Consider the following 21856-nt stretch of genomic DNA (forward strand, 5'->3'; position numbering starts at 1 on the left):
AACAGCTCTGTTCTGTCTGATCTCAGCCTTGTGGGGTTCTCATCTGGAGGCTTTGAAGCAGAAATCTTTGCTGCAGATGGTAGGGCATGGCTGTTTCAGAAGAATGTAAACTGGCTTGCATTTGGGGCTGCAGGGGAAGAACTGAAAAATTCATAACGTCTGCTGTTTCTGAGCATGTGAAAAAGCTGCTGCGTGTCTGTATTTCTTTTGTTGCAGGCTGGGTCCAGTATGTGGCCTTCAGGGATTCTTAAAACTTGTGGAAATTCTTGCAGCATTTCCATCACTTCAGTATTTAGAGTGAGTAACGCTAAAGATGCGTCCTGGGTTTAGCAGTAGCAGTCAATTTTTCTGCTTCTTGGTAGCTGGTGCAGCGCTGTGTTTTGGCTTTCAGCCTGGGAACACTGCTGATAACACCAATGTTTTCAGCTGCTGCTAAGTGATGTTTACCCTGACCAAGGACTTTGTAAGGCTCATGCTCTGCCAGGGAGGAGGGGAATCTGGGAGGAAGCAGAGACAGGACACCTGACCCAAGCTAGCCAAAGAGGTATTCCATACCACAGCACGTCATGCCCGGTGGGGGGTAACTTGGAGTTACCCAGAAGGACACGGGGTCTTCTGGGTCAGACTCGTTTCTCGGTGGGTGGTGTTGTATTCTCTTCCCTTGTTATTTTCTCTTATCATTGCTGTTGTTGGTGGTAGCGGTGGTGATTTGTGTTGTACATTGAGACTGTTCTTGTCTCAACCCATGGGAGTTGCATTCTTTCCATTCTCCTCCCCATCCCTCTGGGAGCGGGGAAGGGGAGAGCCCCCGGGGCAGGGGGCCTTGATTGCTTCCAGCCCAGCACCACTCACTGGGAGTGAGTGAACAAGCGGTCTGGCTAGGGTTTAAACCACGACAAGATGACATTTGCTAATGTTGCTCCTCAGCAACCCGTGACGATGGGGGAGCCAAGAAGACTACTTGCTTTGAACAAACATAAAAACATTCAGAGAATACAGCAGCAGACTAAAAGCTAGCACTCTTCATCCTCCCTTACCCTTTCAGTCACTTTCCTGTGTGTTTCTCAGTGGTTAAAACCTTGTGGGAAAGGTCTTCTACAGAGTCCCACTGGGTGCTCTCCCCTCCTGCCACCACACTGCCTGCATATTACTTCTTCATTCAAGCTCCATTGTATGCCTGAGCCTCAGGCTCCCTCCTGGTGAGGTTTCTGAGGGACTCACAGTCGTGTCTGCCACAGGAGAGAACAGGCTGTCTCTGGAACCAGAAGCAGTGTTAAATTTAGGGGGTAATTTCAGTATTTGTGCCAGTGCTGTTCACCTTCCAGTGTCAACAAACATCCTGAATGTCTGGTGGAACTTGTAAGAGATTGAACTGTGTGGATTGGATTCTTATGAAAGGTTTAAAAAAAACATACTCAGCCAGTATCTATCTGCTTTGGTTCTGCCCATATATCTTCCTTTGTCCCTTCCTTTACCAGGAGCCGTATTACAAATAGAATTTTAAGAATTCCAGTTACTCTTCATTGTCTTGTATCCATGACAAACCAGCTATCTCTGAATTTTAAGCTGGTTTAGGCTAGAAACAATGGTAGCAACAATAGTCAACATTCTGCTGTCTTCTCATGGGAAGATTACTGGGTTTTGAGAGGGCCTTTGGCCTTACTGGCTCAGCTCATGGACCATTTATCTGTACTGTATCTAGCGTTTCCATGATATTCTGGGAAAACAATAAATCTCGAAAACTGGAATAAGTCTGATGTATCTCAGCATTACCTGTCATACTAGAGGGGATCCAGTATCTAAAATTGTGACTGCAAAACTCTTTCCATCTCCATACCTGAATGAGGAAGAACTTCACTTCTAATACTCCCTATCTGGAGAAGGAGCTGGTTAGGCGTCTGCTGGATTTTCACTTCTATATTTTTGCGTGCACAGGAAACCTTATTTCAGCATAGCTGGAACACAGCTATTTTGTAACCATTTAAATAACCTTGCATATCAAAGGAAATGGGTCAAGCCATTCAACTAGTAAAAAAGAAATAAATATTAGGCTGTAAATTTGGGAAGCAGAAAGCTGTTTATTAGGGAAGCAGTAATCTGTGTGATGCTTCTTGCTGATTGAGGCTACTGCAGAGAAGGAGCTTCTCAAGCTAGATAGAGTGGTCTCTGAGGTGAATAAACCACAAAAAATTAGATTAAAAGGGAAGCTGATTCTCTCTTTGTCATCACCCAGCCTTGATGCTCTGAGTGAAAATGGCATAGGAGATGAAGGAGCAAAGAGTCTATCTGAAGTCTTTCCAACCCTGACATCACTGGAAACATTAAAGTAAGTGCAAGGTTAACAAATCTGGGAAATTTTGAAAAGAAATAGATTAAACCTAGAGCCTTAAGGGACTGTGTGTTAACAATTATGGGCACAACTAACCCATGGGGATGGAAGACCAATGAGTCTATGGACATACTTAATCTACATTCGTTAACAAATAGGTTAATCCTATGGCAATTCCCCGTTTCCCTTCAAGGGCTGTTATTTATTGTTTCCCCTGCATTTGGTCTAAACAGACTGTCCAAATTATACATAAAAAGACATAAAAAAACAATTGTCTCCACATTGTAATAAATCAGAATAAAATGTGCTCAACTAACAGTGTTCTCACCTACTGTAGCTTATCACAGAATAAGATAACTGATGTGGGTGCTGAGAAGCTAGCTACAGCTCTTCCTTCCCTGTCTTCATTAAAGACACTAAGGTAAGTAGTTGTGTCGTGTTCAGTTGTTTTATACAGTATACCTCACTATCTCTGCCAGAAATTGCTGAATGTAAAGCAATTAGGTACACTGTGCAGCAGCCAAGTTTTTGACTTCATTCTTGCATAGAGCCTTTAGAAAGGAGAGGAGAGGGATGTATAACCAAGCATAGACATATGGAAGGATATATCAGGAATATAATGAGGACTGTTCTGATTTTTAAATCCAATCAGTAATACCCACTTATGTACAAATGTGCACCCAAGGCCATGACCTGCTGCAAGCTTATGTGGAGCTTACTAAGCCCTAAGCCAGCAATAAGGTGGTGTGTGTTTGCTGATATGAGACCCATGGTTCATCCCACTTCATTAAAATATCTGGCATAGGCCTGAGTGAAGCATCTCAGTAAGGAATGCAAGAAACTGTGGTGTGCAATTCTGGAATATATGCTCACATGTAATTTTTCTGAATGCTGTACCCCAGATATTTGAGCTTCATTTTCTTGCAGATCTTTAATTTGATCTAATGTAGACAGAAATGTCCCATTATTCATTAGGAATCTAGACTTGATTTTGCTGTAGCTGTGCTAGCTGAAGAAGGATGTCACCATTTGCCTTACTTGATACAGAAAGCTGTTTTAAACTAACTGCAATTAGATAAGGATAAATTGGAAGTTAAAATGTACCAACCATATCTGAAATTCCTTGATCTAATATATAATCTGTTTACATTACCCATTATTCAGTTGTGACTGTACCACTTTGTTTTTCTGCAGCTTATACAACAACAGCATTTGTGATTTCGGAGCAGAAAATCTTGCCAAAGTTCTTCCTGCAATGGCATCTTTGAGAGTACTAGAGTGAGTATGAAATCCTTTGAGATGGCCCAGGGAAGTTTACTTGCTTGGGTAACGAACATTCAAATCTTCTGTGCTCAGGGTAAAGGAATCAGAAATTGAGGAAGAAGACTTTAGGAAAATTTCACAGGGAAAAATGTACTTATGCAGAGTCCAGATAGTGGTTAGAAAGGATTAAGGATAAAAAAATGAAAAAAAAATCTGGCTTAAGATGGGAGAATAGGATCATGGGGAGTCGGAGAAGGACCTTGGGTACACAGAATAAGGAATCCCTCAGATGAACTAACTGAATAAAGTTCCTGTTTGACCTTTTGAGCATTTTGTTAGAGATTTTTTGATTCAAGGATCTCTTTTGGTATTTTTCTTTTCCCTTTTCCCCTTATCTGCAGATAAGCCCATATGGTATTTTTTATTTTGAATGATTACACCACTATATGTTGTGATCTGCCTTAACAAATTTGGATTTTTCCTCAGAGTCCAGTATAACAAAATAACTGGTGCTGGAGCCCAGCAGCTGACTGACAGCCTGGGAAAATGTCCCCATATAAAGAAATTGGTGTAAGTTTCTTGATACGCTGTTTGCTCTGTCTTCATTCTGTCTATTTGGTTAGAATTCATGCTAAAGCTGTGTTCTGCATTTGTCAGTTTTATAAGAGGCACAAAAAAAGACATCAAGATACAAAAGCAGTTAAAGACATGTTAAAAACGTCTGTGGCTTCAGCTGCATTAATTCCTATCACCCCGGGCAAGCAAACTTGTTCTGCTTTAACCATAGTTTACATTGAGCCTCTTTTTGTTATCTTCTACCCTCCCAGAGTGTGTGAGCTACTCTGTGCTGCAGGACTTGTATTTGAATGAGCAGCCGTCATTAGAGGTTAAATAGACTGAAGCTGCCAGTACACAGTCAGAGGAAGGGAGTTTGATAGTAAGCTGAAGAACAGTTATGGAGACAGGACTGTAGTGTGTCCTGTAACTAGAGTGAGCCAGGTTTTGGAGGAGTGAACTGCTTTCTTCTAAATTAAAATGCATTTTCATTTGTTCCATAGCTTTAATACTTCTATAGAATGATATTCAAAAGAAACAGGCAACTTAACGACAAAACATATTAAAAAAAAAATCCAAACACAAATATACCAAAACCACCAAAAAAGCCTGAAGCAAATTATTCTTCTTAAAATCTCTTTCCTTTCTGAATTTGCCCTTACAGGATATGGAATCCCACCATTCCCTATGGAGTTCTTGAACGCCTTCGGCAGCTGGACTCTAGGATCAGTGTGTAGATTCCAGATGATCAGATGATAAAGGTAATCCTGGCTCCCTGAGACAAAAAGATTTGATTCTGTGGCAGCTGTTGATTGTGGTCTCACTGGCAGCAGGAACAGTAATAGCATCGACGTATACATGGCTGAGTAAAGAGATGCTGCCCTAGAGTGGTACAGATCAACATCACATCAGGTCCATTTGTCCCCACTCACCTTGCAGACTCCCATTTTGCTGGCACAAGCACTAGCAGATTGCAAGAGCTGCATCACCAAGAATGGACTTCTAAAACTCCTAGTTCAGGCCTGTTGAGTATCTGGCAGCTGGCCTGCTTACCTTCTCTTTTCTGTTGCTGAAAATTATGTATTCCTGTGTACTTGTCATGTTTAATAGATGAGTTCTGTACTTCTTAGAGATTGTTTTGTGTTGGATTTTAGTAAGTTCTTTCACTTTTGTTTAGTACAAAATCCCCAATAGCTGCTTGTCTCACTGTGAAGCTGGGCCTATACTGTACTCGGAGCAAACGACTAGTTCCTGCATGTCTTGTTCTCAGCCTGGTTTGTGTGGGTTTCTGCTATTTCTGGTAATTTTCTGCTATGTGCTTCCTCTTGCTCTTAAAACTACGCACAATGGAACAGTGAAATGTTTGCAGTGAAGAATGAGGAGCCAGAATCAAGCCAGACATAAGGTGCCCTCCAGCTTTCTTTCAGATGGCAAAAAACACATTGCAGAGTGATCACCAGCTGCTTCAGCTGTGTTTTGCATGGTCCTGGCATTGCTGCAGTTGGCAGTTTCTCCCTAAACTATGCAGTGAGCCAAGCTTTTGCATGACTCTGCTCTCAGTACACTTATCACCGGATGTAGACTGGGCTGTATATATGGCACTGATGAGGCTATGGGGTGTGGAAGACTCAGGTGCCACGCCAGCTTCACAGACTAGCCTCATACAGCAGGAGTGAAAAATTGTAGGGATCCTTAATAGCCTACAGTATAGCTAACTCTGTCTTATTGAATAACTACAGCTACACACAGAACACACTAGGTATACGAACACTGTCAGAAAACCTTACAAAAGCAAAGCTTTCTCTAACCTCCTGTGTCAGTCATTCAAGGAGAGCACGCGCTAAATGTCTGAACATGTGGGTCAGCTCTCAAGTGACCTTGGTTCTCCTCTGGACACAGAGCAATGGCAGTCAGTGGTAGAGAGCTCTGTCCTGTGAAAGTCGGTTCTTGGATACTGATGAACTTTCACACCAAGCAAAAGATGTGTTTAACACAGTTCTGCATGAACAACCCCTTGCATCTCTCTCCACTGCTGTTCTTTCATGTTTGCAGCATGTGCCTTTAGCACTCAGATACACTTTAGTATCTGAGTATATGAGGAAACACTCTTCTTCATTAGCACTGAGGACAAGTAATAGCAGGAAGTCTGGATGCTCTCTCCCAGACTTGAAACATCCAGTATCTACCAGTCACTGTTGTCTGTTTTCAGAGCATATAAAATATATGGTTTTGGTGATGTTCATCGTGTATAAGCTGATGGGCATATTCCTTATACTCTGTTTTAATCATTTCACAGGTAACAAAGCAGAGGGGAAGGTGTCCTCTGTATGTTCCCGTCTTCTTGCTGCTTTATGAATTGGTGGCTGATTTTCATGATGGTGGCAAGATGAAAAAGGCCACATTCAAGCTTCTGAGTGATGCTTGAAGTGGGTAAATGATGGAGTTAAAATTTTTTAAAGGTCATTTAAAATGCTACTCAAAGACCCAGTTGTGTTTCTACTGAAGTGATGAAAAGTTAAGCAACATCACATTTCAAAGTCGAAAAGAGCATCTGGAGCTTGTGATCACCATTAAAAGTGACCAGCAATCACCAGGATATTACAGAATAAATTTTCATCATTGATTCATCAAAGAATAGACTGCAAGCTGCTGGACCTGCAACATCTGAAGCAGTCACAGATCAAATCTAGGTGTTTTCTGGTGCGACTGGTAACTACAATCAAATTTGGTTTGATTTTGGACTTCCAAAGCTCCATGCTGCAGATTTCACTTGTCTGTCTGGACTGATTTGAAGCATTAGTGTCAGGAGCATAAACAGAAATGATCAGTCTTAGAAAACAGACTGGCATTGCAAGATTATCCATGAGAATCTCAAAGTGGCTCTTTTTTTGATGCTAATCACCAATGCTCTCTTAAGGGATAGAAAAATATTTTCTATCACTCTCTTGTTACAGAATTCCTTTAAAAGATTCAGGGGGAGGGGGAGTTATTAGTAAAGAGAAGAAAGGGATTAAAACTTGAAGTACATTAAGGATTTTTCTGACATTATCACAGAAGTCCAAATGCATGCACATAGGTTCAGTTTATTGCACAAAAATCCTCAAAGTGATGAGAATCTTCAAAGGTGTTTACTCTGTCTCAAATGAGAGCTTTAAATTCATATGACTGGATTTGGATTTAGTTTCTCACTTGTACGTGACAGCATAAATGTACAAGCATTCATTTTATACTTCGCAGTGCAATCACTACTGTGTGGGGTTTATGTGGCCTGTCTTTCACAGAGCTATGAATAACAAGGCAATGACAGCCAATAATGTATTCTAAAGCATTATCATGTGTGTGTGCTGCTGGTCTCAATCTTACATGGGCCAAATACTGGCCCTGCTGACTGCGACAGCAAACCAATTGTCTCCTTGTGTCTTTTATTTCAGCTCCATGAACATGGAGAGAACTTAGAATTGTACAGAGAGCGTCGTCAGGAATAGCATACTGGCTCCCTGTCCAGATACACTCCACAGACCAAAGCTAGGAATATTTGATATGCCACAAATTGGGGTGGGATGTCTCTACTGCATGGTTAGCTCAACAGCCTTCTTGAGATCTCTTCCAGGAAGCACTGACAATACTGACCCAAGGATATATGGAAAATGGAGTCTCTCAACTAACCTCTCAAATACTGTTACTCGGTTTTTAAAAAGTCTCCAATTTAAACCACAATCTGTATGTTCTTTCTGGCAAATTATACTTCTCTGCTAAAGTTTCAGTGTCCTCCAGAATCTTGACAGCAGGAATGAAGGGTGAACAAATTAAAGAAGGAAGGAAGGTCTGCTTTGTTTACTGTTAATCAAAGGTGTGCAGAGAACCAGCCATAGGATGTGAAGGAATAGTATGAAAGCAAGGTGGAAAAACTCTATGGAGAATATAACTGTAACTAGAAAGTGGTATTTTTCTTACCTTTCTGCATGGTTCTTCTCTCTAGCCAGAGTCATGGAAAAAACCTCATTTACACTCCCCTCTTTCAGCTGCTTGAATGGGAGATAGTTTGAGCCAAATCTTGTGTGATGCTCCCGTCAGCCTGCAGCACTCCAGCTGTGCAGATCTGTGAGCCTTTGTCTTGGCTTAACTAAGCTTTGGATGACAAAATGCACTTTTAGGCATGTGTGCTAGAGCTGCCCTCCACTGTGACTTGATCTGAGGATGTGCTAAATATTACACAGGCAGCTGAATGTAACAGGACCTTGTCTGGACTGATCAAATCATGTTGGTTATAATGCTGCACAAGTCCATGGGTCCTGATGAGATCCATCCCCGGGTCCTGAAGGAGCTGGCAAATGAAGTTGCGAAGCCGCTGGCCATCATATTTGAGAAATCATAGCAGTCAGGTGAAGTTCCCGATGACTGGAAAAAGGGAAATATAACCCCCATTTTCAAGAAGGGGAAAATGGATGACTCGGGGAATTACAGACCAGTCAGTCTCACCTCTGTGCCTGGCAAAATCTTGGAGCAGATTCTCCTGGAAGGCATGCTAAGGCACATGAAAATCAACAAGGTGCTTGGTGACAGCCAGCATGGCTTCACTGAGGGGAAATCCTGCCTCACCAATTTGGTGGCCTTCTATGATGGGGCTACAGAACTGATGGACAGGGGTAGCGCAGTTGATGTCATCTACCTGGACTTGTGCAAAGCGTTCGACACTGTCCCACATGACATCCTTGTCTCTAAATTGGAGAGACATCAATTTGATGGATGGACCACTCGGTGGATAAAGAACTGGCTGGATGGCCGCACGCAAAGAGTTGTGGTCAATGGCTCAATGTCCGGCTGGAGACCAGTAACGAGTGGCGTCCCTCAGGGATCGGTGTTGGGACCGGTCTTGTTCAACATCTTTGTTGGTGACATGGACAGTGGGATTGAGTGTGCCCTCAGCAAGTTTGCAGATGACACCAAGCTGTGTGGTTCAGTTGATACGCTGGAGGGAAGGAATGCCATCCAGAGGGACCTTGACACACTTGTGAGGTGGGCTGATGCCAACCTCATGAAGTTTAACCATGACAAGTGCAAGGTCCTACACCTGGGTGGGAGCAATCCCAGGCACAGCTAAAGGTTGGGCAGAGAAGAGATTCAGAGCAGCCCTGCGGAGAAGGACTTGGGGATGTTGGTTGATGAGAAAATGAACATGAGCTGCCAGTGTGTGCTTGCAGCCCAGAAAGCCAACTGTATCCTGGGCTGCATCAAAAGGAGCGTGACTGGCAGGTCAAAGGAGGTGATCCTGCCCCTCTACTCTGCTCTTGTGAGACCTCACCTGGAGTATTGTGTACAGTTCTGGTGTCCTCAACATAAAAAGGACATGGAACTGTTGGAACAAGTCCAGAGAAGGGCCACAAGGATGATGAGCGGACTGGAGCACCTCCGTATGAAGACAGGCTGAGGAATTTGGGGCTGTTCAGCCTGGAGAAGAGAAGGCTACGTGGAGACCTCATAGCAGCCTTCCAGTATCTGAAGGGGGGCTATAGGGATGCTGGAGAGGAACTCTTCATTAGGGACTGTAGTGACAGGACAAGGGGTAACAGGTTAAAAGTTAAACAGGGGAAGTTTAGGTTGGATATAAGAAGGAAATTCTTTCCTGTTAGGGTGGTGAGGCACTGGAATAGGCTGCCCAGGGAGGTTGTGAATGCTCCATCCCTGGTGCTGTTCAAGACCAGGCTGGATGAGGCCTTGGGTGATACGAGTTAGCGTAAGGTGTCCCTGCCCATGTCAGGGGGGTTGGAACTAGATGATCTTAAGGTCCTTTCCAACCCTAACGATTCTATGATTGTATGATTCTAATTAAGAACTGAGGAGGATAGAATAATGAAATCAAAATGAAACTCAAATGAATGAAATGTGAACCAGAGCAAACTAAACTAGAGAAATTTCATTTAACAGAATTTATGGCTATGAATACATCTAAGAGCCATGCATTTTTATATTCAGATAGCATTACAAAAACATTAGCCCAACTCAAAAACCAGAATATTTAATATATAACCTATTCCACGCTACGAAACAAGAGACAGTGATAACTGAAAGGGATGATTTTTTTTCCGAGAGTTTACTAATTGATTGATCTGCATTTGGGGGTGGTGTCAGTTCCCTAAATGTATCTTTACATGTCAGAATATGACATATAAGTGTCATCTTATATGTGACTTCATGTAAGTCCCCTAAGTGACTTCAACCAGGAATTGCAGGACAGGGATGGTATGGAACAAAGCACTTGGCAGTGTTTTAAGACCCCAAACTGTTTCTAATGGGACCTATCCTCTTGGAGAAAAGCTACTCAGTTCAATGACAGTGATTCACCTCTTGCAGGAGCAGCTGGAAATTGCATTTGGAGCACAGAATTATGGGGACTGGGAGCTAATTTCTACTGCAGTAGGAGTTAAAAAATGCCATTTGAGTGTAACAAACTGAGAATATCAGGAAAAAAGATTTTGATATGCAAGTTTCTTTGTCATTGCCTCAAGAGGGATCTGAACCATCACCCCCTTGTTCCCTCATACTGGCTGTCAAGAGACTCATGATACCATGTCTGGATCTGAAAGCCTGAGCTGGGAGCAGATGGTAGAGACACAGACTGCACAGGACAGACATAATGCAGACTTCAGGGAAATGTTTTTGTTTCTGCTTTATCTGAAATGTTCTTGATGCATTGACTTGGCTTACCAACTGCAATTATGAAAATCAGAACTGAGGTCTGATTTAAACACTTGCTCCTGAGAAGGATTACCTACACACTGGCCATCTCAACAACCTGGAGCTATTTGCAAGTACTTTTCCTGGAAAGTGTATTTCTGTTAGTTTCTGATCAAACTGAAAAATAATAACTCCAACACATGACTGCTTAACTTTTTCATGGAAAAGGTCAGTCTTTATTGTATTGCTTTCACATCTGTACATAGGAACATGAGCTTAAACAATCTGCAAAGTATCTCGTGTTAGATAACGAATTCATCTACTTATATAAAATTAACTCTCTGATCTATGTCAAAACTCACAATTTAATATCTTACTAGCACAGTTCTTGCCGTAATGCTGCCCTGAACAAGCACTCCCTGCAGTCACTCCTGCTGATTGTCCCCTGAGAAAGCACTGTCTTTGAACTAGTGGCTGGTAGAGTTTCAGTGTGTGATTGTAACACTTGCTTAAGCAGTATCTAGAGCGTGTCTGGGTAACATGGTATTTATTCAAAAGTTTTTCGACTCTGAGTAACATCTTGATTTTCTGTTATAATAGAACATAGCTTACATTATTTGTTCATACAGTCCATTCCAGAATTACCTATGAAGCCAAGTATGGTGCATGAATCACTGTGGTTACTGCACACTCAAGAGGCAATGACCATGGAGAAAAGTCACCACTGACAAGGTCTGATGACAACTCTTCTTGTCCCCTTGTCCTTCTTTTCATCTCCACATTTCAGAGTATAATTTATTTCCATGACTTGATCCATGTACCTGGTCATAATTCATTTCAGGTGTTCAATGAATCTGTTTAAAAGAAAACACATAAATGCAGAGTAACTCTCTATACTTAAAAATGAACAGGGAAGTCAGTGTGTAGGTTAGATACAGTACCATGCTGTTGACTTCTTAAACAAAACAACAAAATCCACCACAACAAAAACCTCCTGTGAATACGGATAATAATTCTGTGAGAATCACATTTCAGAGAAATCAAAGTAACAGTTTCTGTTCATGAGAGGGCACACTAGTCTTTACTGCAATTTTAACAGAGGCATGAAGATGTTAGCTGTCAAACACAGGCCATCAAATCAATTATAAGGGCTGCTTTTAAGAGATTACAACCAGCTGTGACATACAGTGGGACAGCCTAATTCATGCTAGGTATGATAAATCAGTCCTATCAAAACTGATTTTTGAACTGGCTACATTTTCTCAGCCAGATACTGTTTATTAAGACTGTTATTATTTGTGTAATTGTGTTAGTTAAATATTGCCTATGTTTGACACTGTCTGATTTTGATCACTTTCTCTTCTTTAGAGTCACTTTGTTCAACGCATTTTGGAGCCACTGGTAAGTAGTTACAGTTAAATAACATGTAAATTCTTGGTCTTACTGACAAGAATCAATGCCTGTTATAATTGCTTTATCCCAGTTTACATAATTTGCCTTGACTGGGTCAAAGTATCTGGTGGCTATTAAGAGGCGATTTTTTTACTATCATCAGAGGTAAACACAAGGCCTGAGAAGCCTTCTTTAAGTAGAACTACAGCTGCGGATTACAAAAGTGCTGGGCACTAGTGACTGTATCCATTTGAATCACAGAATGATAGGATGGTTTGGGTTGGAAGACACCTTAAAGCTCATTCAGTTCCAGCCCCCTGCTACAGGCAGGGACACCTTCCACTAAACCAGGTTGCTCCAAGCCCCATCCAACCTCTCCTTGCACACTGTCAGGGATGGGGCAGCCCCAGCTTTTCTGGAAACCCTGTGCCAGCACCTCAGCACCCTCACAGGGAAGGACTTCTTCCTAATGTCTAATCTAAATCTATCTTCCTCTACCCCTGGATTGGTATTGTGATCTTACAGATGAGTAATCAACATAACATAGAATGCTGTGGCTCTGAGAACGGATGGTTACCTGGGGATGAACCTGTGCTGAAGAAGAGTTGAGGTAAAGAAGACCAAGAGCAGGTCCCTAGGCTGCCTGCAGCTCAGGAGATCATCTGCACTGTGTGTCTTTGAAGGACAGTTCTTCCCTCCTTCCACTCTGTAGGTATGACAGGCCTCCTGCACAGTGTGGGAAGGCAGGGGACCCTGCATGGGAAGGGAGCTAATCTGGTTGTATAATGGAAGAGAGTTTGTAGTAAAGCAGTAACAGACCTGCTAACAGATCTGTAGCTCTGTGAAAAGGCTCTTGCTGGGCTGATGGCACAACACAGTCTTCCTCCTGTTCTCCTGCTGTGCCTGGAGCAGAGGCTCAGCAGATCGTATGCCAGGGTGTCTGGAACAAGGGGTCCTGAGGCAGCAGAGCTGCCACCATTTTGGGTACAGAGCGTATAACAGAGTCTACAAGAAGTCTGAATGAAGAATGAAATGTGATGGTCACGTTTTGCATGAGCATGAAGAGACTGAGGAATGAGGCATCGTGAACAAGAGCGTTAAAGGGAGCCAAAAGCGAACAGGTTGACACAGTACTGGGGGAAAGCAGACTGAAAGAGTGACTCCTACGGATTGAAAGCAGACTGAAAGATTGGAGGTGGAGAGTAAAGCTTGGGAGGAAAGAAGTCGGTAGCAGCTGTACCAGGGACCAGCTTTTATTCAACATCACTATTAGTGACCCAGAGAAGTGAGAGAATGGAGAAATCTTCCTTCGAGACTGCAGAAAATAGGCTCCTTCAGGTATTCAGATGCTGCACTGACAGCAAGGAACTCTGAAGGATTTCATAAAATGCAGTGGGCAAAAGGTGGCAGGTTCAGGAAACATTTGCAAAAGGGCTGGGCAGCAATGTGCCCTCTAACATCCCCCATTCCACCATTGTGGATTCTGAGAAGTACAAAGAGAACAGGCTGCAGATTTTGGTCAGGATCATGCGCTCTCCTGGAGAGCATCCTCTGCTGCTGTCAGTGGCGGAACACAGCGCTGGCTGAGAGTGGTCTGACTCATCCTGACATTCTCTATGTTCCTGTGTGTTGCTTTCTGTAGATGCTAGGCCAGAAACAAGCGCTTTTGTGTTCAGTGAGGTATTTCTGCAAAATGTCTATCAGCTACAGCACTCTGCTAACAGTAATCATGTGCTCAAAATCCTGTCTCTCACATTAAGAACAAGAGAAGGGGGAACAGCAGCTGAACAGGTTACTCATTTGGTGTTTATCAGATTGCTTTCCAAGTTGATTTAAAAACTCTTATCTACAGCAGGCAGTTGAGGGGAATTGTTACTATTCTGCATTGTAAATCTAATTTTTGGCTGGCTTAAAAATAACATTGCAAAACATAGTGGGCCTCCAAATTAAAGTATAAAGCTTTTTAATGGAAGTTTCAAAAACTGCTGTATTTCAAATATTGCTTTAGGGCTGCTAGTCTAAGATTGTAATTTGTAGTGGCAGATATTAAATGGGGTGTGAATGATACAATTGACCAGGATATTCAATTTTGCCTTTCAAGTCAGCTGATTAAAAGTCTTCAAGTTTCACGTAAGTCTATTTTTTAAAAGAATTTAAAAAAACACTGGGAAATGAAAAGGCAGCAAGTATTTTTAAAATCTCCAAACTATGGTCTTCTAGTAGACTAAAAGACTGCTGTATTTAATGGTAGGGTTCCTGACGACTGAAAAAAGGGAAATATAACCCCCATTTTCAAGAAGGGGAAAATGGATGACTCGGGGAATTACAGACCAGTCAGTCTCACCTCTGTGCCTGGCAAAATCTTGGAGCAGATTCTCCTGGAAGGCATGCTAAGGCACATGAAAATCAACAAGGTGCTTGGTGACAGCCAGCATGGCTTCACTGAGGGGAAATCCTGCCTGACCAATTTGGTGGCCTTCCATGATGGGGCTACAGAACTGATGGACAGGGGTAGAGCAGTTGATGTCATCTACCTGGACTTGTGCAAAGCATTCCACACTATCCCACACGACATCCTTGTCTCTAAATTGGAGAGACATCAATTTGATGGATGGACCACTTGGGGGATAAAGAACTGGCTGGATGGCCGCACGCAAAGAGTTGTGGTCAATGGCTCAATGTCCAGCTGGAGACCAGTAACGAGTGGTGTCCCTCAGGGATCGGTGTTGGGACCGGTCTTGTTTAACATCTTTGTTGGTGACATGGACAGTGGGATTGAGTGCGCCCTCAGCAAGTTTGCCGATGACACCAAGCAGTGTGGTTCGGTTGATACGCTGGAGGGAAGGAATGCCATCCAGAGGGACCTTGACACACTTGTGAGGTGGGCTGATGCCAACCTCATGAAGTTTAACCATGACAAGTGCAAGGTCCTACACCTGGGTGGGAGCAATCCCAGGCACAGCTACAGGTTGGGCAAAGAAGAGATTCAGAGCAGCCCTGCGGAGAAGGACTTGGGGGTGTTGGTTGATGAGAAAATGAACATGAGCCGGCTTCACTGTGTGCTTGCAGCCCAGAAAGCCAACCGTATCCTGGGCTGCATCAAAAGGAGCGTGACCAGCAGGTTGAAGGAGGTGATCCTGCCCCTCTGCTCTGCTCTTGTGAGACCTCACCTGGAGTATTGTGTACAGTTCTGGTGTCCTCAACATAAAAAGGACATGGAACTGTTGGAACCAGTCCAGAGAAGGGCCACAAGGATGATCAGGGGACTGGAGCACCTCCCGTATGAAGACAGGCTGAGAAAGTTGGGGCTGTTCAGCCTGGAGAAGAGAAGGCTGCGTGGAGACCTCATAGCAGCCTTCCAGTATCTGAAGGGGGGCCTACAGGGATGCTGGGGAGGGACTCTTCCTTAGGGACTGTAGTAACAGGGCAAGGGGTAACGGGTTAAAACTTAAACAGGGGAAGTTTAGATTGGATATAAGGAAGAAATTCTTTCCTGTTAGGGTCGTGAGGCACTGGAATAGGCTGCCCAGGGAGGTTGTGAATGCTCCATCCCTGGTGCTGTTCAAGGCCAGGCTGGATGAGGCCTTGGGTGATACGAGTTAGCGTAAGGTGTCCCTGCCCACGGCAGGGGGGTTGGAACTAGATGATCTTAAGGTCCTTTCCAACCCTAACGATTCTATGATTCTATGATTCTAGCCTAACTCCAGCATTAGAAGAAGAAAATCACTCATGGTATTTTTGTTAATTGTCTGTGAAGTTACTGCTCTTCACAACTGAGCCTGGACCAAAGGAAACACTGTGGCTGTGTTTCACACCCTGACATTGCTTGCTGTTTCCTGGCTTCCTGCTGGAGTTCACTGCATTCACTGCACTAGAGCTTGTACCTGCCACGGATCTCTCAGTGCACTTCGTAATTTCCCATTATATTGTTATCTTTCATATATGGCTGCTATTAGTCTATACCCTTATCACATATATTAGAAACATGTTTCTGTTCTCAGAAAGCATTATTCAAACTATTTAGCTAACTTCTTCCCCCAGGTTTGTAGCCAAAGTACTAAACTTCAGCTGGAAAAAGACAGTTTGACAATTTTCTTGAAGAACTGGAAAAACTTGGCCATTTCTGTGTCCTATTTAATTTTCTGAGACAATTGTATTCTATATAAACTAGAATCATTACAAAGGGTCAAATGCCAAGAGTTGGACTGGCCAAATACACAAACTAAGTGTCTCTAGATTGCTCTTTTCTTCTATTTTAGGATTGCCGTTTGCTAGCTGAACTACAGTGTCACTCCTTCAGAGGAAACAAACATGAAGAATTAAAAGAGATTCATTTCTTAATTCCTTCGGCAACTTAAAACTGGCAACTGGCTATTGCCTCTTATTGAAGCAAGTTGATTATAGTAAGCTTCATTTTTTGTAGGGAAGAACCATAGATTATTATTTTTCAATTATCCTTCTTTAAAATTACTTGTGGCTGGGGCTTTTAACACATGAAATACTCGGGCCTGAACTATTTCTATCCTAAAGGGAATGTGTCTCTATATTCTATGCCTCATTTTATGTTACTAACAACAGCTTTTGGAAAACTTAAAAAAAAAATCTGCCTCCTCTCTTTGCATTACATAAATGAATGCATTTGGTAGGAAATCCCTTAGGACTGTCCATGGCTGTGATTAATGAGTCTGTATAGACAGTTTATTAGTTAATGATTTTGTCTTCTCTCCATCTAAGATGGAATTCCAGTTAATGAGAGTCAGAGTACAAAAGTATCTTTAAAACAGAGCTGTCAGGTGTGTTTGAGCACTTCTATTAACTTTAAGAAGAATTCAAAACAGTTCTAAAAACCACAGCTATTACTCTTAAGCCTGTTGTTACTCTAACTCATATAAACTAGCTGACTGACTCAGTCTGAAAGGGAAGAAGTCGGGAGGTGTATTCTGACACGCTTATGTGTATCCTGTCACTTCCAGTGGTAACATTCTTCTGATTCGTTCCTTCACATGGCACCTCCATTTCAGAGAGATGGATCAGAGGCACAAGTTAAGCTCACAGCAGCCATCAGCAGCAGACACAGGAAGGAGTCCAGCATGCTTACTTCCGTCTCCACTAGGCCATGCTGTCTCTTGTAGACACTGAGGCTACATTTCTGATTGGCACTATATTGATGAGCTAGTGAGTAAAGCTATGTCTTTGATTCAGGACTTAGGTGCTGGCATTCAGCAAAAGTTCTGAGTCACAAGATTTTGAGTTCTAAATTCTGCTCACTGAAGATGCTTATCATAAATCACATTGATGAAAAATATAGATAATGCTTGTACTGTAAGATTAAATAAATCCAGTATTTCCTATTCAGTCTTCATTACTGATTATTTTTGCTCATTTTATTTCTGATTAGAATACTTTGTGATGAGTCACATCTGATTTTAATAAAGTTCAAGGAGAACAGTTGGATCACCTTATTCCAGGGGACTTATAATAGGGAACCTGGCACACTCACACTAAAACAGTAGATGACATGAGCAAGCTCAGTTCTGCTCAGTTCACACAGATGGGTCTCTCCATCTGAACAGGACAGGAAGCTTCTTTCATCTGCTTAGTCCTCTACCTTCAATCTCTGTCATCAGTTATGCCCAGAAACCTGGACGTAATTTTGCTTCTGTTGAGTTCTGTCAGCTCAAGAGAGGGGTTTGCTGCAAGAGAGAACAGAACTTTTCTGGTCCATGTAGTCTCTTATTTTTACATCACAATTAGCCTATCCACATTTGCTGAATCCCCTCTTGGGATTTCCCCCCTTTGTCTTCCTGTCATGCTGCCACTCACCTCCTGGGTGCAAGGCATCATTGCAAGGAGCACACTGCAAGGTTTCAGCTAAGGCTAATCACAGCTTTTTAGCTGTTCTCAGTAATCACTGGTGAGTCACATGAAGAACACTCCTCTTATATTTAACACCAAGCATATGCCTATGGATTTCTCATCTCTGCTGGTTAGATTCTCATCTGAGACCCATTCTTCCCACAACTTCTTGTGAATGCTCAGCACATCTGGGTCCAAGTGAAGAGGTCAGGTGGGCAGCCTGTGTTGACACTCAGTACAGTACAGAACTTAATACAGAACTTAGGGCACTGCAGGCTGGGCATGACAGGGGTTTAAATCTTCTCTTTCAGTGTCTGCCTTCTGCTCCCAAAGCAGAAAACACAGTTCCAAATTAGGGTGCTCTTCTGCCTGCCTTCCTAGGATATTGGTGAGGAGGAATGGCATGGAACAATGAAGAAACCTGTAACCAGGATATTAACACAAATTCCTTTTCGTGGTGACATGTTGAGTCTTTGCCTGGTAGCTATATAATTACGCAGTTTGTGGCCTGGCTGCTGTATACACAAATATCATTAAATATATAAATAGACAAAGCACAGTAATAGTGCATTTTTTTGCTCCCTAATAATTGACCTAACTTTAGGCATTTGTGGTTTAATTCTCAGTGGCAACCACCACTAACATGACCACTTCCAAATTAAATGATCAGTGCTGGAGCTGGGACATGTGCAACGCTCCACTACCTCAAGGTGGGTATAAACCAGAACTCCTGAACTTTGTAAACACTTTGATTTCTCCATGTAGAGGTGATACGGTTTTATAGTTAGAATATCAAGAAGTTTGCAGAGCTGCTTATCCCATTAATATGAGGGAAAAAATTAAGAAACCTATTTATACTGAACAGAACTGTGTTCAGGTCTTATGCTCTGCTAAACTATGTGTTCATGTAGTAGGAAAAATCCACTGAGGAAAATTATGTCTGTTTTTCTCCTTGGGTCTTCCTGAAAACTAGATGCAACTCATCATGACAAATCCTAGTCAGCAAAAAAATTTAAAATAAATGTGAATGCTTGCATTAGAATGGTGTTGGAGTAATTAAGATTTGGAGAAAGGGATTTTTTGCATCAAAGATTTTGCTTAAGTTCCATTGGTTTTTATTAATTTCTTCCCTGGAATATAGAGCATTTGTGTGCTTTTGACCAAACTCTGCTCGGCTGTTTGTGCAATTAATGCTACTCCAATACCAAAAAAATTCCACATTTCCCTCTGAAGTACTGACCAAAATCAGCTATTGTTGCTTTATATGGAATGTGAATAGAAATACTTAGGAGATAGTTTTAATCTGTATGAAGGGCAGGGAAGGTTTGTTTGTTGGGTTTTGGTATTAGGTTTCTGGTTTTGTTTTTTAATTAGAAGTCAGATGAAAATTGTTTGATAGGTATATGGTATTTGTATAGTATATTCACCAAGGTTATGTTTGCAACCTTGCAACAGAATTTCCTATTTCCATAATTTCAAATAGAAAATAAACACGTATCCTGATCTGGTTTTCAAATTTACAGGCAATATTTTGCTAGAAACTCTACTGGCAGATTTGCTAACACATTTTAATTCAAACTGTGAATGTTTTCATGAACATACATTTGGCACAGAAAGTCCTAGCTAGAAATAGTGATTTTCTTCCCAATTGCATTTCAGTGTTTTAAAATGTTAAATCCTTACAACATTTCCAGAGTTTTAGAATCACTCAAAACTACAACAATAAATTGATCAAGCAAACCCTCCTGCCAGGATTATCATGAGAAGAACTGGGAGCTGGGTAGGTTTCTTATTATCCAAGACGGAGTTTTAAAGAGCACCTGATTGAGATGTCTTTCTGTTTCGATTATGGGCTCTGAATTTTAATAAACATTAGCCTGGATGTTCAGTTACGTTCCGAGCTGCTTTCAAGAGTGGAGCAGCAAAGTTCTTTACCAGCTGTAAAGGTAACACCGAGCGTAACAGCTGCAGTGGCTCACAACTGTGAATATCGGGCCTTAGAGAAAGACATTACCTCGCCGCGCCGCAGAGGACACGGAGCGGGCCCTGCACAGTGGTGCGGCGGAGGAAGGGTGGCGGCAGCGCACGGGACAGCCCGACCCCTGCCTTCAGAGCGCCAGCCAAGCCCCGGCCTCGGCTCCTGGCCCCAGTCCGCAGAGCTCACCCGCGTTGGCGGCTGCGGCGGTGCGTGTCCCGGCGCAGGGCCCGCTCCCTGCCCTTGTCTTCCGCCGTCCCGGGAAGGGCTGCCCCCAGCCCCGATGGCGGACTGGGCGGGCCGAGCGCCCCACTGCCCGGAACGAGATGGAGTAAATGACTTACTTCCCCGGCGAGCCCTCGGCGTGCCCGCGGCCCTGCCCGGCGGCAGTGGGTCCCGGCCCCCGCCCCTGCCCCGGGGCTGAGGGGAAGCGGAACTGTAAGGGAAGATGCTGCAGAAGGAGCCGAGCCGCAGCGAGGGTATCGCGGGGCCGCGGCGGTTCCCTAGGGGCGGCCATGCCGGGACACCCAGCCCCAGTCCCGGGCCGGACGGCGTCACCCAGCAGTCAGTCTCTTTGGAGCGCCCCGGGCCGTCACTCCAAGTACCCATCAAAGACATCCAGCTCGCTGTCCGTCTCATAGAGCACTGAGCCAGGGTCAGAGAGCACCCCCAGATCCACCAGAGCGTGGTCCATATCCTCGGGCAGGAAGACGATGCCTACATTGAGAACGATGTACTCCATCAGGAAAGCATAGTACAGGATCAGCACGTTGACAAAGAATAAGCCCACGTAAAACATATAGGGCAGCACCAGCAGTGCATGGAAGGCCCAGGACTCCAGCGAATCCAGACGTGCCGAGACCGCGGCGGGCATGCAGCCGTGCGGGGCTCCGGCGCGGGCACCGACCTGCCCGGCCAGCCCGGAGGAGGAGCGGGGCGCGCAGGACCGCACTCCGCAGCCCCGATGACGGAGAAGGGCCGGAGCTGGATCCGGAGCCGGGCAAGAGGCGAGCCCCGCTGAGGCGGCACAGCCGTAGAGCGCCCGGTCGGCCCCCTCCTTCCCCGGAGGAAGAGGAGCCCCCGCAGGCGGGTGGCCAGCGCGGCTTCAGCTCCGCTGCCGCAGCCCCACCGCTGGCAGGAGGCTCCGCAGGGGCATCTCCAGCGCGGCTGCTGCAGTCCCGCCGCGGCTCTCCTCCTCCGCCCGCCCGCAAACTTTGCCCGTAGGCTCGCTCCCGCTTAGCATATGCTGCCCTCAGCAAGCCGCCAGCCCCGGCCTGCGGGGCAGGACGTGCTCCTGCCCGCCCATCTCCTCACCTCCCACTGCTGCCGCCTGACCGCTCACCCGCGCCGCATACTCTCCGTGGCGAAACCGGCCCGCGGCGGGGCTGACGGCCTCTAGGGAACCGCCGCCTCCCGTTCCGCCTGCCCGGAGGCCGGCGCGTCGGTCTGGGGAGTTGGAAGCGTCGTGCGGTACCTCGACCCCCGCCTTCTTCCCCGCACCTGCCGCAGCCGGAGGGTGGGGGCAGATCTGGGGTGTTTCTGTGCCCCTGGAAGCTGTTCTGTCCCGGGGGCCTCGGTGGAGGCGTTTCTTTGCTGATCAAGGCTTTACCCGTACCTACGTGCTGCCGAAGGCAGGGTTAAACCTTAAGGCTATCTTGACAGTGGCTGACAAACTCCTCAGCTGTACTAGGTTTATTTATCCAGTTAAAGTAATAATTGTAAGGGCAGACCAAGACTGTCATTAATGGTCTCTTCGTCCCACTTCGATCAAGTTTGTTTTCAAGCTGGTTCAAAAGTATGCGAGCATTACT

The 21856-nt window shown here is 44.2% G+C and overlaps 2 protein-coding genes across 3 annotated transcripts in view; one reads left to right on the forward strand and one right to left on the reverse strand.

Annotated features, from left to right (window-relative positions):
• The window catches only part of LOC134160127 (MHC class II transactivator-like), a gene marked incomplete at its 5' end in the record, with an annotated part of 18773 nt that extends 10356 nt beyond the window's left edge, over positions 1 to 8417 (forward strand). Inside the window, 8 exons of the mRNA XM_062611801.1 lie at positions 217 to 297; positions 2234 to 2326; positions 2667 to 2750; positions 3524 to 3607; positions 4079 to 4162; positions 4812 to 4908; positions 6444 to 6847; positions 7758 to 8417. Of these exons, the coding sequence (XP_062467785.1) occupies positions 217 to 297; positions 2234 to 2326; positions 2667 to 2750; positions 3524 to 3607; positions 4079 to 4162; positions 4812 to 4884 (499 nt within the window). The remainder of the gene's footprint in view (positions 1 to 216; positions 298 to 2233; positions 2327 to 2666; positions 2751 to 3523; positions 3608 to 4078; positions 4163 to 4811; positions 4909 to 6443; positions 6848 to 7757) is intronic.
• A 2613-nt stretch (positions 8418 to 11030) lies between these two features.
• Positions 11031 to 21352, reverse strand: DEXI (Dexi homolog). Of its 2 annotated transcripts, none has more exons than XM_062611809.1 (2): positions 20390 to 21352; positions 11031 to 11676 (listed from the first exon to the last, which is right to left on the reverse strand). In XM_062611809.1, exon 1 carries the CDS (start codon positions 20917 to 20919, stop codon positions 20638 to 20640), a length of 282 nt encoding a protein of 93 aa, XP_062467793.1. In that variant the 5' UTR covers positions 20920 to 21352; the 3' UTR covers positions 11031 to 11676; positions 20390 to 20637. The 2 variants fall into 2 exon arrangements, with proteins under 2 accessions (XP_062467793.1, XP_062467794.1); XM_062611810.1 differs by having other exon boundaries at positions 20235 to 21352.
• Positions 21353 to 21856: the final 504 nt, after the last annotated feature.

The sequence above is a fragment of the Pezoporus occidentalis genome, unplaced genomic scaffold, assembly GCF_034315485.1.
Source record: "Pezoporus occidentalis ecotype Australia unplaced genomic scaffold, CSIRO_AGI_Poc_V1 ctg158, whole genome shotgun sequence".
In the NCBI taxonomy this organism is placed as follows: domain Eukaryota; kingdom Metazoa; phylum Chordata; class Aves; order Psittaciformes; family Psittacidae; genus Pezoporus; species Pezoporus occidentalis.

Coding starts and splice junctions, on each gene's coding strand:
- DEXI (XM_062611809.1), bottom strand. CDS start 20,919: ATGCCCGCCGCGGTCTCGGCACGTCTGGATTCGCTGGAGTCCTGGGCC.